This window comes from Cetorhinus maximus, chromosome 5 (genome assembly GCF_964194155.1).
Source record: "Cetorhinus maximus chromosome 5, sCetMax3.hap1.1, whole genome shotgun sequence".
In the NCBI taxonomy this organism is placed as follows: Eukaryota; Metazoa; Chordata; class Chondrichthyes; order Lamniformes; family Cetorhinidae; genus Cetorhinus; species Cetorhinus maximus.
Genome location: NC_135883.1, coordinates 18,635,559 through 18,652,319, shown reverse-complemented (window position 1 = coordinate 18,652,319; position 16,761 = coordinate 18,635,559). Strand labels below are relative to the sequence as shown.

The 16,761-nt window shown below is 44.8% G+C and overlaps 1 protein-coding gene across 1 annotated transcript in view; it reads right to left on the bottom strand.

The window, feature by feature from the left end:
* Nucleotides 1-8,345: 8,345 nt before the first annotated feature.
* Nucleotides 8,346-16,761, bottom strand: part of mfsd2b (MFSD2 lysolipid transporter B, sphingolipid) — a 124,255-nt gene continuing 115,839 nt past the window's right edge. Inside the window, exons 11-13 of the mRNA XM_078541578.1 lie at nt 13,258-13,401; nt 11,637-11,813; nt 8,346-8,833 (exon numbers count right to left, since the gene is read on the bottom strand). Coding sequence (XP_078397704.1) covers nt 8,779-8,833; nt 11,637-11,813; nt 13,258-13,401 — 376 coding nt within the window. The 3' untranslated portion in view covers nt 8,346-8,778. The remainder of the gene's footprint in view (nt 8,834-11,636; nt 11,814-13,257; nt 13,402-16,761) is intronic.

The following is a 16,761-nucleotide window of genomic DNA, read 5'->3' as shown; positions in this document are numbered from 1 at the left end:
CAGTCAGTGCGATGGCACACTCCTCAAAGTGAGCGAGGGGCCTAATACAGGCCAGTCCACCCCCAGTGTGTGACCTCTTCCTGCTGATGTGAGCAGGCTTCTCCTGCAGGAAAACAGATAGAGAGAGTGTGAGCAGGACACATGGTACTGCATGGAATGTTTGTGTGGTGAGCGGAGCCATGGACGGGATGAGGACCTGATCTCGAGAGGATATGAGCCTGATGGAGATGTGAGGGTGTGTGTGAGAGTTAGTGGTGTTGTCCCTTGAGGTGTGAGATCCCTGTGGATGTGTGATGGGTTTGTGAGTGTGTGAGTTGAGAGTGATGAGAAGAGTGAGTTACCCTGGTAGTACGGAGGAGACCATTCATCCTGTAGCAGCACTGGGTGGCTGTCCTCTTTTGCAGGGTATTGGCACTGGCCACTGCTGCCACCACCTCCCAAGCCAGATTAGTGAGGTTGCTGCCCATCCTGCGGCCAGAGTGGGTGTAGAGGACATCATGGCGAGCCTCCACTGTGTCCAAAAGGTGTTCAAGGGATGCATCATTGAACCTGGGGGGCCTGCAGTCTTGTTGCCTTTTGGGGCCATGTCTTCTTTGCAGTAACCGTGGGTTGGAAGCACCTGAGAGGTGTGTGCGCGGCTAGAATTTAAATATGGCGCCCGGCGTGATGAAGCGGCGAGGTGATGGCGTGGCGGCCCACCCGCCATGGAAACGGCCTGTTTCCCGGGAATGCAATTAATGCAGCGGGTTTGGGATGATATGATGCGAACAGCTGCCATTGCAGCTATGGGGTAAAGCATTGATTTACCCGGCCACCACTGCACTCAGCGCAAATCTGGGACGATTCCGCCCTACATCTGGAATTTGATCTTCCCTTTTCAGATAACAATAGACTTACAATGTGTTTTCAATATTTTGCCTTTATTTCAGATGTCTTGTATTTGCAATCACTCATTTTTGAGTTAGCAGCAGACCAGTAAAATGGTCAGAAAAAAAACTGGCTACTTTTGTTTCAGTATTTTATTTTTAAACTAGGCATATAATTTCATGGAAGTGTAATTTAAGCAGAAAATTTAACAACAGGCCTAAAGTCCAATCATGAAATAAGGGGTGTTTTACAGAAAGTATCTTATGGTTCTTGATCAGCTAAAAAATCTTCAAAGTTCTCTACATGTTACTAATGCTTGGTCTGGGTTCTGATGATTTCCTGCAACTTCTGTGTAAGCAGGGTCTCCTCTGGGTGAGATTTAACCATGGGAAATAGGGTTCAGCCAATCCTCTCTGGCAGACTCAACAACATGACACAGGAACCAGAGATATGCACAGTATGCCAGGGCACTCTATTGTCACTGAGTTTGGCTCTCTCAACATTGGAATTTGGAAGGATACCTGCCCCAAATTAATTAATCGATAGCTTTATTGTTCTTCAGGCTAAACATAAACTTACAAACGTATTCATTGCAGGCAGTGTGTCTATACAGATATGAAAAACTTTTCACGCGTGCACAGAGGTGTACCGGCGGTGTGGGTGCCGCAGAATGACATCATTGGCGTTCAGTACATGCATGGGCCATTGCATGCACACAGCAGCCATTTTGCATTGGCAGTAGTTACAGTGAGATTATTAAGTGCCCTACAAGCTCCACCATATCTCAAGCCTGCCTCTGGAGTAGGGAAATCAGCAATGAAAAGCAGTGAACTTGATTTGCAGAGCTCATTAAAATCAATGGCCAGGAAGTTAACACCACAGTAAACTGGGCATGCCGATCTGTGTTGGATTCCCCAATTTGCTCTTCCACAAGCAGAGTCTTGGCATTTTAGTGCTAATACTCACACACCATTCAACTCTGACTATTCCATGATATTTCCAGATATACTTCCATGCTCAGCAGTAGTACAGAAACTATTGGCCAGGATTTCCTGGTCGGCGAGTGGGGGGTGGGGCCCTGTCGCCGACACATAAAATGACGCGCGGTGACGTCAGGCGGAACTCCCGACGTCACCGCGCCCCATTTAAATTTTCAGGTAGGTGGGGGTTCAGCAGAATCAGATGTGCGCCCGCCGACCTGTCAATGGCCAATTGAGGCTATTGACAGAGTCATTGAAGTAATTAATGGATCTGCCTGTCCAACCTTAAGTTTGGAGGGTAGGCCGGGAGCCCTGGCAGGTAGTAGAAAAAGCATGAAACCTCATCCATGGGTGGGATGAGGTTTCATGTAGGTTTTAAAAAATGTAATTAAACTGAATTTAAAAGTGATGGACATGTCCTAACTGATGTGACAGTGTCACATGAGGGGACATGTCAGGGAATTTTTTTTTTCTTATTTTCAACATTTTTTACTGTAGAGCTGATCTCCCTGAGGCTGCACTTAGCCTCAGGGAGATGAGTGCGCTCTTTCGTGTGCATGTGTGAAGGAGTGCACCCTTGGTTTATGGAATCCACCCCCCCCCGCCCACACAGGGAGCACATAGCACTTCTGTGCAGACGTCACGCTGGGCGGTAGATTGGCATGGTGGGTATGTAGTGATATGGCCGTGGGGGGGCATGAGTTAGCATGGATGGAGCTCAGGAACTGTGAAGGGGTGATGAGGTGTGAGGGGTGAGAACTAGAGAGCTTTTTTTGTTTTATTTGTTAGATTACAACTGGATGACACTGCAGAGCACTGAGGCGGGCATTTGAACCAGCCCACCTCACCACTCGGCAGCCTCTGTGGTCGCTTCTGCATTGTTTCTGGGAGTGGCAGGCCCAACTCCAGTTAGCGCCTGTTCCCCACCAGCCCCACCCCCGGAACAAATAGCCGACCATTTGGGGCACTTTCTCCCAAGTCGGCCTCGTGGAGTTGGCAAAACTTCCTGATTGCATACCTGGCTCGTAAAATGGCGGTGCGCCCCGATCTAAGGCGCACCTCCGTGCGCCTGCTCTTAAACTTCCCCCCCAAAGGGGGAAAAATTCTGCCCATTTTGTTCCAAACAGTATTTGGTCATCAATGTCTCCTTTTAACCTTCAATCCCATTCCTTGATTTCCTCCAGTACTAAAGCTATTATCAATGATGTGGTGCACTCCTATGTTGAGTAGCAGGCCTCCAAGCTCATGCTTGAGCCCGATTTTGTTTGCATGCGAGATTAAAGAGTGAATGTTGACACACTTTGGACATCAGGAGGAAAGGAACTGAATTTCCGCTTCTGAGCCAGGTATGCAATCAGGAAGTTTTGCCAACTCCACAAAGCCAACCTGGGAGAAAGTGCCCCAAATGGTCGGCTATTTGTTCCGGGGGTGGGGGTGGTGGGGTACAGGTGCTAACTGGAACTGGGCCTGCCACTCCCAGAAACAATGCAGAAGCGACCACAGAGGCTGCCGAGTGGTGAGGTGGGCAGGTTCAAATGCCCGCCTCAGTGCTCTGGAGTGTCATCCAGTTGTAATCTAACCAATAAAACAAAAAAAAAGCTCTCTAGCTCTCACCCCTCACACCTCATCACCCCCGCACAGTTCCCGAACTCCATCCATGCTAACTCATGCCCCCCTACGACCATAGCCCTACATACTCGCCATGCCAATCTATGCTCCTCTACCCACTCCCCATGGCCCTTTATAGCCACTATGCCTACTTACTACCAACTTGTGCCAACCCATGCTGCCACCCACCCTTTGCCCTTTACAACTTCCATGCTAATTTACCCAGTATCCACCATGGGCAGACCTCAGAAACATTTAGCGTTCTAAATTTCTATTACAGATTTCACTATATTAAAAAACTCTGATTGATAAAAGCACATTCAATACATTTAAACCCCTTCAAGTACTTAACCCCAAACATTTGTATTCATAGCCCCACATCAAAGATAGCTAATTTCTTTGTGACCACTTGGAGCTGTCAATCAAGCAGTGAACTTACAGGCCCCCCACTGTGATAATGATAGGTTGTGGAAATAGTCAAGCAAAAATAATACTAAGATGATAGCATGCAGGCTTATGTCAACATCTATTGAAGTTGCAAGCACCAATTTTTTTTTCAGCTCTAGGCTTTTTTTTCCAAAATGTAAATAGCAGGGGATTTAAATGACTTGGCAGTTCCACAGGCCTTATGAACTTTTTATGCACATTCACGTCTACTCTTAACAATCCCAAAGGGGTACCTGACCTCTCCAAATAACTCCCGTAGGTTTAGACCTTTTAATCGAATTTGTAAAGACCAAGAGTTGTGTTTCAGAAACCTGGGTGACCCAAATTGCTTCTGTTTGAAGGCAGCTGCACTTTTATATGTGCTGCTGCCTCCATGAACGTGGATGTGTGAAAAACGTCCCGCCCCCAGTGAAAATGCCGCCCCGGCAGGGCTTTTGGATTCTGGGCTCTGGCGCCATTTTGGCTAAGGCCTTCCGGCTTTGCAAAAATTCAGGCCATAGTCTCAGCATCTCAAGTCCTTCCTCGTACTATTGTTTCTGCTGTCATTTTGGTGAATTTCTGTTGGATGCTTTCCATGATTTTAATATCCTTTCTGTAACGGATTACCCAAAACTGACAGCGCTCTAACTGTGGCCAAGCCATTACTTCATACAAAGTGATCATTACCTCTTTACTTTTGTACTATAAAGCCTGTTTATAAAATCAAAAATAGTGTTGCCCTTTTTATAGTTTTATGTTCCTTCACATGCATGTTTAAGCAACTATGTTTTTGAACCCTCAAGAGGGGATTTTAACTCTGTCCATTGGGCAGAAACCAGGTTGTCAAGCAGTTAAGATTGGCCTGGTACTTACCAGCTGAAGCCCCATTCTTTTGAGGCCCTTCTTGCTTCCCACAGGTTCCAATGTTACCCTCCTCTTCTGAGCAGGCAAGAGGGATGTCCTTAGGGAATTGGCAGGGTCATTCTTTAAAAAAAATTCTTTCGAGTTATCAACAGTCACAGATTGCAACTCTTTTGAGTACAATCACAGTTCTTGGTTTCCGGGAGTGGGACATGAACCCACAACCCCCTGGTTCAAAGGCGAGGGTGCTATGGGCTGGGGCGTGACTGCTATTTTAATCAGAAGGCTGATTAGCAGGGAAGCTGTTGTTTCTTTCCTGCTAGGTCAGCCTAGTGGAAAGATGAGTCAAGACAATGCTCAAAAAGGCAATTGTTTTAATTTTATTGACTTCTACTGTGGAGGGGGGCAGAAAAAGTAGCAGGCTAGACTGTCCAAATCCCCACCCTTACCTGAGTCCTGGACAATCCCCAGAATTGGCCTCCTACATTGAAATATTCTGCTCCCTCCCAATCTACAGCAGTCACTTCCTGCTAGCTTTGGGCAGGAGATTGATGCCTGGGTCAGAATTTTGAGGTCGGAGGGGGGGTGTGGTCGGTGGGCTCAGGAGCGGCTGGGAAACAGCCCGCCGCCCGCAATCGGCCCCCGACTGCCATTCCCCACTGGTGGCTGGCCAATTAACAGCCAGCCAGCGTGGCAGGTGCGCTGAAATGCTCAGCGCTGCCGAGATGGGGGCAGGAGGAGGGCGAGTGCTGAAGTCAGTACGGGCATGGGGGAGCGCTCACAGAAAGCCCCCTGAAGGCAGAGAGCTGCCTCAGGGACCTGACGACTTCAAATCCAATAAAAAGATTTCAAAATCCAGAAAAAAATGACCGCACATCAGAAACAGTCGCATGAACATGAAAATTCTGTGCAAACGTTTTTTTAATTTAACGATGGAAACCTCGTCCCACCCTTGGGTGAGGTTGCCTGAAAAATGTGAAGGCTGCCTGGCCCATTCGCCCGCCCACCAACCCCAACATTGGACGGGCAGCGAAAAATCCCAGTTAATTGCACCGTTAATGGGCTTAATAGCCCTCCTGGTTGTCGGCTGACTGGAATAGTCGCGCGAGTGCGCGATGACGTCGGGACGCTCGCCCAATGTCATTGTGCGCTATTTTATGCTCGAGCGTGTCGGGCGCACACCTGCATGCCAAGCGAAAAGTTCTGCCCCTGGGAATTTAGAACCTCTCCTTGAGCTGTTGAGGATGCGATAGTTTGCCCTCCTGCTTTGGCCCCATCCATGAAACTACTGCCTTGAATTAAAATTGGGGTTAGTTTCAGTTCATCCACATCCTGCTGGTTCTATCCCAAGAGCTTTTTTATTCCTGCTCTTGCTCTCTAGCCCCATCCACTAACGTGCATTTATTAAGGTTTGGATGCTGAAGCAATACTGTATTGTTAGCCTGCCAAAGCAAAGCATTTTTATTTGCAAGACTATGTGGGAGATTACATTCTTCAGGTTGTAAACCAGTCCCCTGGGTATAATAATATCTGTATAATAAGAATTTGAAAGTTTTCTTTTTTAAGACTTTGTTCTAATTCCTTATGATTCTCAGCCCAGCTGTTGCCTTGAGAACAATAAAACAGGAGGAATAAAGTACATTTCTGTGTATTCCTATTAAACTAACTTATTGATTATGCTTGAATCATAAAACACACAGTCCTCAGAAGTTATTCCCTGAGATAAATTCCCAGGACCAAGCACCTGAGAATGCGAGACATATCACAATGTAATATAGGATATAACCATTTGACACCTTTTTCTTTATCTAGACATAAGTTGTTAATTTCTTCCACTGGGAGGAGAAACAAAGAGATCAGTCTCAGACCAAGAGTATTGAATATAGGGACTCAGAGTCAGAGCATGGCTATATTAGTGCTGGGGAGGTGGTTGTAGCTGGGCCCTTCTCAGAGGGTGTTAACCTGGATTTGGCCACTAAAGAAAGTTTGCAAGGACTTTTATCAATAGTTGACTATTGGTTCCTCTTTTGGAGAGCACATCCTTTGTGATGCTCTCCCAATTTTACACTTGGGGGAAAAAGTTTCCTCCTGTTGGGGAGGGAAGTTCAGGAGAGGGCGTGGGCAGGCGCGCCTCCGATCGGTGCCCTTGATTGGGGTCACGCCGCCATTTTACGTCATGACATCCTCCAGGAAGCACTATGCACTCCCTGTGTGGGCGAGGGGCGGGGGGAGGGTGGATTCCCTCAGCTGAGAGTGTGCTCTTTTATGCATGCGTGCGAAAGATCACACAGATCTCCCTGAGGCTAAGTGCTGCCTCAGGGAAATCGGCACCAAATTTTAAAATGTTAGAGACAGAAACAAAATTTCCTTGACATGTCCCCTCATGTGCCACTGTCACATGAGTTGGGACATATCCATCACTTTTACTGAAACCTTTACTAAATATTTTAAAAGCCTCATGAAACCTCATCCTGCCCGTGGATGAGATTTCATGCTTTTTCTTAAGCCCGCCAGGGCTCCCGGCCTGCTCGCCAACCCTAAGACGGGCAGGTCCGTTAATTATGTTAAGTACTTTTTAAACGGCCTCAATAGGCCGTGGACAGGTCGGTGGGTGCACAGCTGATTCGGCTGTGCCCCCGTCACCCTGAAAATTGAAATGACGCGGGGTGATGTCGGGAGTTCCACCCGATGTCATCCTGTGTCATTATACCCATTGGCGAGCGGGCCCCGCCCCCGCTTGCTGACCAGGAGATCATGCCCTTGGAGTCTGGGTCAGCCTGTGGGCACATAGGACCCAGCTGTTAGTAGGGAGGCCAGGAAAGCAAATCCCTTTTTTATGGATCTAAAATGTGTAGTTTCCCGGAACCTCGATTTATTGTGGACTATAGCTGAAAGAGGGAAACCCAAAAGTGGACAGCATTGTAACGGCACTTATAAAGCTGCATTAAACCCCTTACCACTCAGTCACTTAAGTTATGGTCAGCACCTGGAGTAAAATATAGATTACAGCTGATGCCTTCTCACCATTATTCTCTTATAAGATATATAAGACTGAATTTAACTCATGGAGGTGGCAGGAGACAGGCAGTAATGAGCTGGCTGCCCTATATACTCCCTGATTAATTATACTTTCCACTGATTTCAATCCCCTGCTGTGCATATTCAAGAACCATGGGGTTAAAGAAGGAAGCTCACCACTACCTTTTCAAGGGCAATTAGACATGGGCAACAAATGCTGGCCTTGCCAGCGATGCTCACATTCCTTGAGAAGAATCAAAAAAATCTGAAATGCTACGGATCCTTAACATTCAGTGCCTTGTAGGGACATCACATGAAATAAATAACTGACCCAGGTCAGTATTTTTCTGCTTTTGTTTACTTCAGTTTGGAAGATTATAGTTATTACCTATGATGTGTATGTATCAAAATGATCAAACCTATTCACCCTATGTCACTCATGATTTTGGAGATTAGGTAATATTTTATATCAATTCACAAGTATAATGTAGCACACTAACATTTTAATATTTCAACTTTTCATATTATTTTCTTGTTTTCTGTATTTTATTATTTAACAGGATGAAAGCCGTTCCTTGTTCTCTCTTCACAAATTTACAGCTCTTAAAGCATGGATCATTTTAATAAAACAGTATTAGTATTGGAAAAGATGCTCATATTCAGTTTTCAAACTGAAAGAAAAATCACAGAAAAGTTATGTTAGCAGTTATTGTGCAATGAATTAAACTTTGGAAAAGCTGGCAAATAAAAGGGAATACATAAATGCTATGCAATCCTTTACTAAGTACTAAATTAACTTTCCCAGAACAAGTCATCCTATTTCTTTATATGAGGGAAATTCGTTATTTAAAGTTTACAAAACATCTTCAGAAATTGTATTAAAATATAAACAGTTGCAAATTCCATTGCATCCTTTGTGATTAGTGTAATATACACAGCTGTTGCAGCAGCAATGATTCCAATATACTCTGGAATATATGGCTTGTAAACGATTGTCATACTTCAGTCCGGCTATTTGTCATGATTTGCTCCCCATGTCTTTCAGCGCGTAATCACAGTTCTGGCTGTTATCCCTGTAAAACAGAGGAAAAAAAATACTAAAGCACTAACTAGGTAGAAATTGCATTTCAAGCTAAATAAAACAAAATCAAATTGCAATTTTTTTGAATGTAGTTGAATTTTCCAAATGTTTGAAGAGTATTTAATTTTATTGTTTTTTCGGGTGTGCCATAAGAAAGCTCAATATTGTGGTTTTGTATATATGCATGGGTGTACATACTACAGCCCTTAAAATCCTCCAGCCCACTCCACTAATGTCACAGTGGTAAGTATGGCATAGCTGCCACTGGCTGATCTTTTGTTTCTTGACCCTGCTAGACTATTTGGCATCAGGATCAGCCTTTATGTGGTGGGCAACAAAGTCAGTAAGCATTTTGGGGATTCCTTAGAAGGAGTCTTAGATGGCCGCTTGGAGGGGGGCATTGATGGGTATGAAATGGCACCCTGTGGCTTTGTTGGAGAATGGCTGCTGTAGGCAAAGGTTTAAAAAAAGTAAATTAAAACCCCATTCTTCTGTAGGTCCTTTTCTAATGATAATCAATTACCCTATCCTATGATTGATTGGCATTATGGGCCCCTCTTTTGTCTTTTTTTCATGCAGGAACACTTTGGGTTTGGCTGCAAGAAAGGTGAAACAGGCAGAAGTCCTGGCAGGAAGTATCCCACTTGCCATTTCCACATCTTTGGGTGATGTCAGGACTGGATTAGGGGCAGGTGCAAGAAGTGTAATTTTTGTGGTGTGCATTTCTAATTCTAGCACCACCATCCCAAACACAGGGTGCACCTCAGTCCACTCTCCCAAGCACAAATTTCACATTTTGTGTTTTCTGAATTAAAAAATCTCCAAAGAGTTATTCATGCCCATCGTTTAAAGAGCTGGTGGAGCACCAATCTGAAAGACTGCGATTGCCATCTCTGTTACCAACTGCATGGCTTCGTGTTGTGGATGTTCCAAAGTTACCTTCCACAGCCACTTTCCAGTAATTTGCTCAATGGCATTGTACTGTGGTAGCACTTCCAATGTTGAATGCAGATCAAATTTATTATAGAATAATAGTAATTGCATTATTGAAAAAAGGCCTGTCTTTTATACAAAACTTTTATACCTGGTAGCCAAAATTAAAGTATTAAATAACTGCATTTTGTTTTTTTAATTGTCCCACTTGCAGGGCAACAGAGTGTATAATACTATAATTATGTTCTGCCCTAAGTATTTAATCATGACTGTATTTCTAATAACAACAGAGCATATGATGTTAGCAGTAAGACAAAGCAAGCGATAACTCATCAACGGCCTGTTTATACCCTTCCTTGCACCCCCAACAACCCAGTCCCCGATATTTAATTGCATTGGCTTCAACGGAACTGATTATCAGGCAGGAAGTATAACAAGTGGTCAATGTAATACCACTCAATAACGCTATCACTGAAGATGAATTTCTATCTCTAGACCCGGGGTGGGAACCCTCCGGCCCTGGGGCTGGATCCAGCCTGTTGCACTTTTTCGTTCGGCCCACGGTGAGATTTCAAAATCCGGCCCCGCCACCCTCACCCCCACCCCCATGCACCACGTGCTGCATTCTGGGCCAGCCACTGCCATGTTCTGATGCCTGAGCCTCGGCCACAGTCATTAGAGGCCCAGGCTGTAGGGAGAGAGCCATGACCTGAGAGCAGGAGCAGGAGGGTAGCGCAGGGACAGGAAGCTGCCAGCTACCAATCGGGCGGTGAAGTGTGAGTAACCCGGGGCGGGGAAGAAAAGGAGCAGGACACCCGGCTCCATCAGAGGCTCACACCCCCTCTCGCTCCCAGCTCCACTGGTGTCCTAGGACAGGGGCTCAATCCCTGCAGACTGAGGAAGGGGCCCAGGCTCCAGGCCCAGGTGCAGCCTTGGACTTGGAGTTGGCCAGAGCCTTGGGTTGTTGAGTAACTTGCCCTGGGCTGGTTTGGAGGTGAGACAGAGTGGGAAAGGAGAGGGAGAGAGAGAGAGGGGGACAGTGTGGGAAAGGAGAGGGAGAGAGAGAGAGAGGGACAGTGTGGGAAAGGAGAGGGAGAGAGAAAGAAAGGCAGACAAAGTGAGAAGGGAGAGAAAGAGGCAGAGAGAGAGAGAATGGAAAGGGAAGCAAGCAAAAAGTTGAGCTGAATTTCGGGAGTGGTGTGATTGAGAAGCTGTGCTACTCTGGGCTTTTTGGGTGATTTAGTGTTATCTGATTTGAATTAGTGAAGGAACTGGAATTAAACATTTTGGCCACACCACTCAATATTGAAGCAGTCGATGTACCTGAAGACCTTCAACATGAAGTTATAAAACTGCAAAGCAACATTGAACTTAAGGTTAAATACAATAACCTGCCTCTGCTGGAATTCTACAGAATCCATGTCGGTGCCGATGAATTTCTAAACTGGAGGAGACATGCACTGAAAATTGCATCGCTGTTTGGAATGACATACTGCTGTGAGCAGATTTTGTCAAAAATTTCTCTTGCAAAGAACCGTTTGCTTGCCAGATTAACAGACGTGAATTTGGAAAGCCAGTTGTGAGTAGCAACATCATCAGTGCCAGCAGACATAACAAGGCTCATTAAGGAAAAGCAAACTCAGCCATTGCATTAAAGCAGTGGGTGAGTTGAACATTTCTGAACTCTCTCTTAAAAAAAAGTAAATTAAGCTGGTTTTTATGTGTGTGTGGCCCGCAACTGATTTTGTCTACGTGCTCCAGAGGTTTACAGCACAGAAGTGGGACGTTCGGTCCATTGTGCTGTACTGGTTCTTTGGTTTCAACAAACATTACAGAAGACCATTATTTCAATAAATATCTACCTTAGCTCTTGGAGCGCCAATTTATTTTTCATTCGGACTTCTTCTGTTATTGGGTAAAGCTGGAATATCAATAACCCAATGATAATCAGTCCTGTAGGCGCTGCTCCCACTAGCAGTTTTAGGGTTAAAGCCACAGGAGGGGGCTGGAAACATGCTCCAGTTTCATAGCCTGCAAAACTAGGACACAACCATCATGAAACTTTTCTGACACCTAGTGTAGAGCGTACATTTCTCATGTTATGTTATCCTGTATTGTTATGACTCTAACTGTTCTAATTGCAGATAACTTGAACTGCTAGTGTCATGTCAAAGTTCTTATACTAGCTAGATGGATTAAGTCATAGTCAAAACAACTATTAAATCTCAAGACAGAATATTCTGCAGGATTTAGTGCCAGCCAACGACAAATTGAATGAAATCGTCAGAATCCTAGGCAATGAGCTTTACTATATTGCTTGGTTTTACAGAAAGCCATAAGGAGAACACCAGATGTCACACTCCTGCATCTCCCAATGCGTCGGCCTGAATTTTCAGCTCGGTGGGTGGGCGCGATCGGTGGGCCCGGGAGCGGTTGGGAAGTGGACCGTTGGCCACAATTTCACGCTGGCCGGCCAATTAATGGCCAATGAGCATGAAGCGCGCGCTGATACGATCAGTGCTGGTGAGCTGGGGGGGCGGGAGAAGGGTGAGCACTGAAGTCAGCACAGGCACGGAATGAAAGCTCCCTGAAGGCAGAGCGCTGCCACGGGGAGCTGAAGAATTTAAATCTGAAAAATAAAGATTATAAAATCCGGAAAAATGCCCACACATCAGAGTCACCTGAACATATACAACATAAAAGTTCTGTCCAAGCGTTTTTATTTTTTTAATTTAACGATGGAAACCTCAACCCGCCCTTGGATGAGGTTTCCTGAAAAATGCAAAGGCCGCCTGGCCAATTCACTCACCCGCCAACTATAATGCTGGACGGGCAGCGAAAATTCCCAGTTAATTGCACCGTTACTGGGCTTAATAGCCCTCTTAATTGACGGCGGGCGCGCTTCTGAGTTTAGTGTACACTTGCCAACTGAAATATTGCGCGAGTGCACGATAACGTTGGGGTGCTCACTCGACATCATCGCGCGCTATTTTACGCTCGAGCGTGTCGGGCACATGCTCGCACTCCGAGCGAAGAATTCTGCCCTTAGTTTCAGAGTCAGGCTTTAACAGGTCATCCAGATGCCTGTCCTCTGAATTATGTTGCATGGTGCATCAATGGATGGAGAGAGAGAAGAAACTATTATCGAAAGCGGGAGTCTAGGTTGGTTGACATGGCACTGATGCTGGGGAGAGATGTTTCTCTGAAAGTGAGGTCGAGGTATGTCGAAGGGACAGAGTATGGAGAGCTTGATTTTGCATCCGCCCATGCTAAACCAGATTCTGGACTGCTCAATGCTGAGTGTGAAATTCTTCAACTCAATATCACTGACATTCTTTACCAAAACTCACAATTGTTTTTAACAAAGAACTTGCATCTTTTAAGCAGGTGACAATATTTACATTGTATATCATCTGTTGGTGAGCTAATGCAGCTGTTTTAAGAAGGGAGATGACATGAGTTTAACATGTTTGAACCACTTACTCAAGGCTAAGGGTAGAGAATCCCAGAGAAAATCCAGCAGACAGCTTGGTGAAGAAAACATAGAATGAGCAGAATATGGGTTCCAGTCCTTTTATGCATGGATTTTGAAGTCTAAAATCATCAATAACATCAGGCAGCATAGACCTGCAATGGGAAATAAACAAGTCTAAGTACAGGGTAATACTCCTGAGGCCTATATCCTAATATAAATATAATGTCAGGAATGTTAAACAGAATCTTAGAACTTCATATTCTAGTGTAGATGTCAACCGTGGTGTATGAATTTTCTCATTCATGACTGCATCACCAATAAAATTCTCAAGGTCGTTATGACCTATGCAGTTGGTAAAGCTGAGTTATTTAAAAATCCCAGAGGGAAACTTTAAACAACTGTCATAATCACAGAATCACAGAGCAGAAGAGGCCCTTCAGCTCATCAAGTCTGCACCGACACACGAGAAACACCTGACCTACCTACCTAATCCCATTTACCAGCACTTGGCCCATAGCCTTGAATGTTAGACGTGCCAAGTGCTCATCCAGGTACTTTTGAAAGGATGTGAGGCAACCCGCCTCCACCACCCTCCCAGGCAGTGCATTCCAGACCGTCACCACTCTCTGGGTGAAAAAGTTTTTCCTCATATTCCCCCCTAACCCTCCTGCCCCTCACCTTGAACTTATGTCCCTTCGTGACTGACCCTTCAACTAAGGGGAACAGCTGCTCCCTATCCACCCTGTCCATGCCCCTCATAATCTTGTACACCTCGATCAGGTCGCCCCTCAGTCCTCTCTGCTCCAACAAAAACAACCCAAGTCTATCCAACCTCTCTTCATAACTTAAATATTTCATCCCAGGCAACATCCTGGTGAATCTCCTCTGCACCCCCTGCAATCACATCCTTCCTATAATGTAGTGACCATAACTGCACACAGTACTCCAGCTGTGGCCTCACCAAGGTTCTATACAACTCCAACATGACCTCCATACTTTTGAAATCTATGCCTCGATTGATAAAGGCAAGTGTCCCATATGCCTTTTTCACCACCCCACTAACATGCCCCTCTGCCTTCAGAGATCTATGGACACACACGTCAAGGTTTCTGTTCCTCAGAACTTCCTAGTGTCATGCCGTTCATTGAATACTTCCTTGTCAAATTACTCCTTCCAGAGTGTATCACCTCACACTTTTCAGGGTTAAATTCCATCTGCCACTTATCTGCCCATTTGACCATCCCGTCCATATCTTCCTGTAGCCCAAGACACTCAACCTCACTATTAACCACCCATCCAATCTTTGTTTCATCCGCAAACTTACTAATCCTACTCCCCATATAGTCATCTATGTCGTTTATATAAATGACAAACAATAGGAGACCGAGCACAGATCCCACTGGACACTGGCTTCCAGTCACTAAAGCATCCTTCTGTCATCACCCTCTGTCTCCTACAACTAAGCCAATTTTGAATCCACCTTATCAAATTACCCTGTATCCCTGTGCATTTGCCTTTTTTATAAGTTTCCCACGTGGGACCTTGTCAAACGCTTTGCTGAAATCCATATAGACTACATCAACTGCACTACCCTCATCTACACCTGGTCACCTCCTCAAAAAATTCAATCAAATTTGTTAGGCATGATCTCCCTCTGACAAAGCCATGCTGACTATCCCTGATCAAACCTTGCCTCTCCAAGTGGAGATAGATTCTCTCCTTCAGAATTTTCTCCAATAGTTTCCCCACCACTGACGTGAGACTCACTGGCCTGTAGTTCCCTGGCTTATCTCTACAACCCTTCTTAAGTAGTGGAACCACATTAGCTGTTCTCCAGTCCTCTAGCACCTTCCCTGTGGCTGGAGGGGGATTAAAAATTTGGGTCAGGGCACCCCTGTGATCTCCTCCCTTGCCTCCCTCAGCAGTCTGGGACACAAATCATCCGGATCTGGAGATTTGTCCACTTTTAAGCCTGCCAACACCTCCAATACCTTGTCACTCTATCAATTTGCTTAAGAACCTCGCAGTCTCTCTCCCCGAGTTCGATACCTTCATCTTCATTCTCTTGGGTGAAGACGGATGTGAAGTATTCATTCAACACTCTAGCAATGTCTTCTGGCTCCAGCCATAGATTGCCCCCTTGGTCCCTTATGGGCCCGACTCTTTCCCTGGTTATCCTCTTCCCATTGATATACTTATAGAATATCTTGGGATTTTCGCTACTTCTACCAGCCAGAGCTTTCTCATATCCCCTCTTTGCTCTCCTGATTGCTTTCTTAAGCTCCACCCTGCACTTTCTGTACTTACTAATGCCTCCGCTGATTTGCTCCCCTTGTACCTGCTAAAAGCCTCTCTTTTCCTTCTCATCGTAACCTGGTCATCCTTGGTTCTTAAGGTTGGATGGGCAGCATCATTAACAACTTTAATTCCTTTGTTAATGGCCTTAATAGGCCTTTGACAGTTCAGTGGCCAACATCACCGCACGTCATTTTACGCATCGGTGAGCGGGCGGGCTCTGGCCCCACTCGCCGATGGGAAAATTCTTCCCTAAGTGTTTTGTTTGAGATGCGACTGTGAACTCAGGAATCAGACCACTAGTTCTCGAGGTTTTATGTTAAACTAAATGAAACATTTTATTAATTTACACAGGTTAAAATATATGTACACATCGCTACTATCATAACTTTTAACAAATTTCCAAACTAACCTCCATTAAGGCAACAACAACCCATAGGCTTAACCAAACACCAGGCAAAGCATTTTCACCTTATGAATTCAAAATGAGATTCTTTCCACTGTGGAGCCAGTTGGGCCAGTTGGAGGCTTAGAGCTATCTTTTGATCTCACATTGCCTTTGCCTGCACACCCGAAAACTACTGAAGTTATACCTATCAGCCCTATTGAATGTTAATTCTCATTGTATCAATAACCTCTTTGAAATTCACCTTTTAATAATGAAACCCCTTTCATACTACTGATTTTATTAGTAATATAAACATATGGCTTAGTATCTGCTAGATAGGTGTCAAGGTTTCACCCCACTCCTTGAATGCTCTATTCAAAACATGCAAATGCATGCTATCTCTCTTCCATATCAAAACTAGTACCCATTAAAGCACCCAGACTAACTGGCTTTAACCCAATTAAGACACACCCATAGAGTAACCTTTACTTTAAAAGAAAAATATTTTCCAAAATATTATATACATTAATAGCTTCATGACATCCCCCTCCTAATCGAAAAATGAACTGTCATTATTTTAAAAGATGGCTTCATTTTAATAACCCATCTCATGCTATCTCCTATACTTATTACACTATTACATTACCAGATGCATGCATTAACATAACTATATATATATATACATATCCTTGGTATCAACAGAAATCATTCCAATTCAGTGTCCAGGTTTTTTTTTAAATGTCCCAAATCCCTTTAAGCTTCAGACTGTTATTATAATGCATCTGCAAAGAGATTTTCTCTTCCAGCAATATGTATAATACGTAGATTG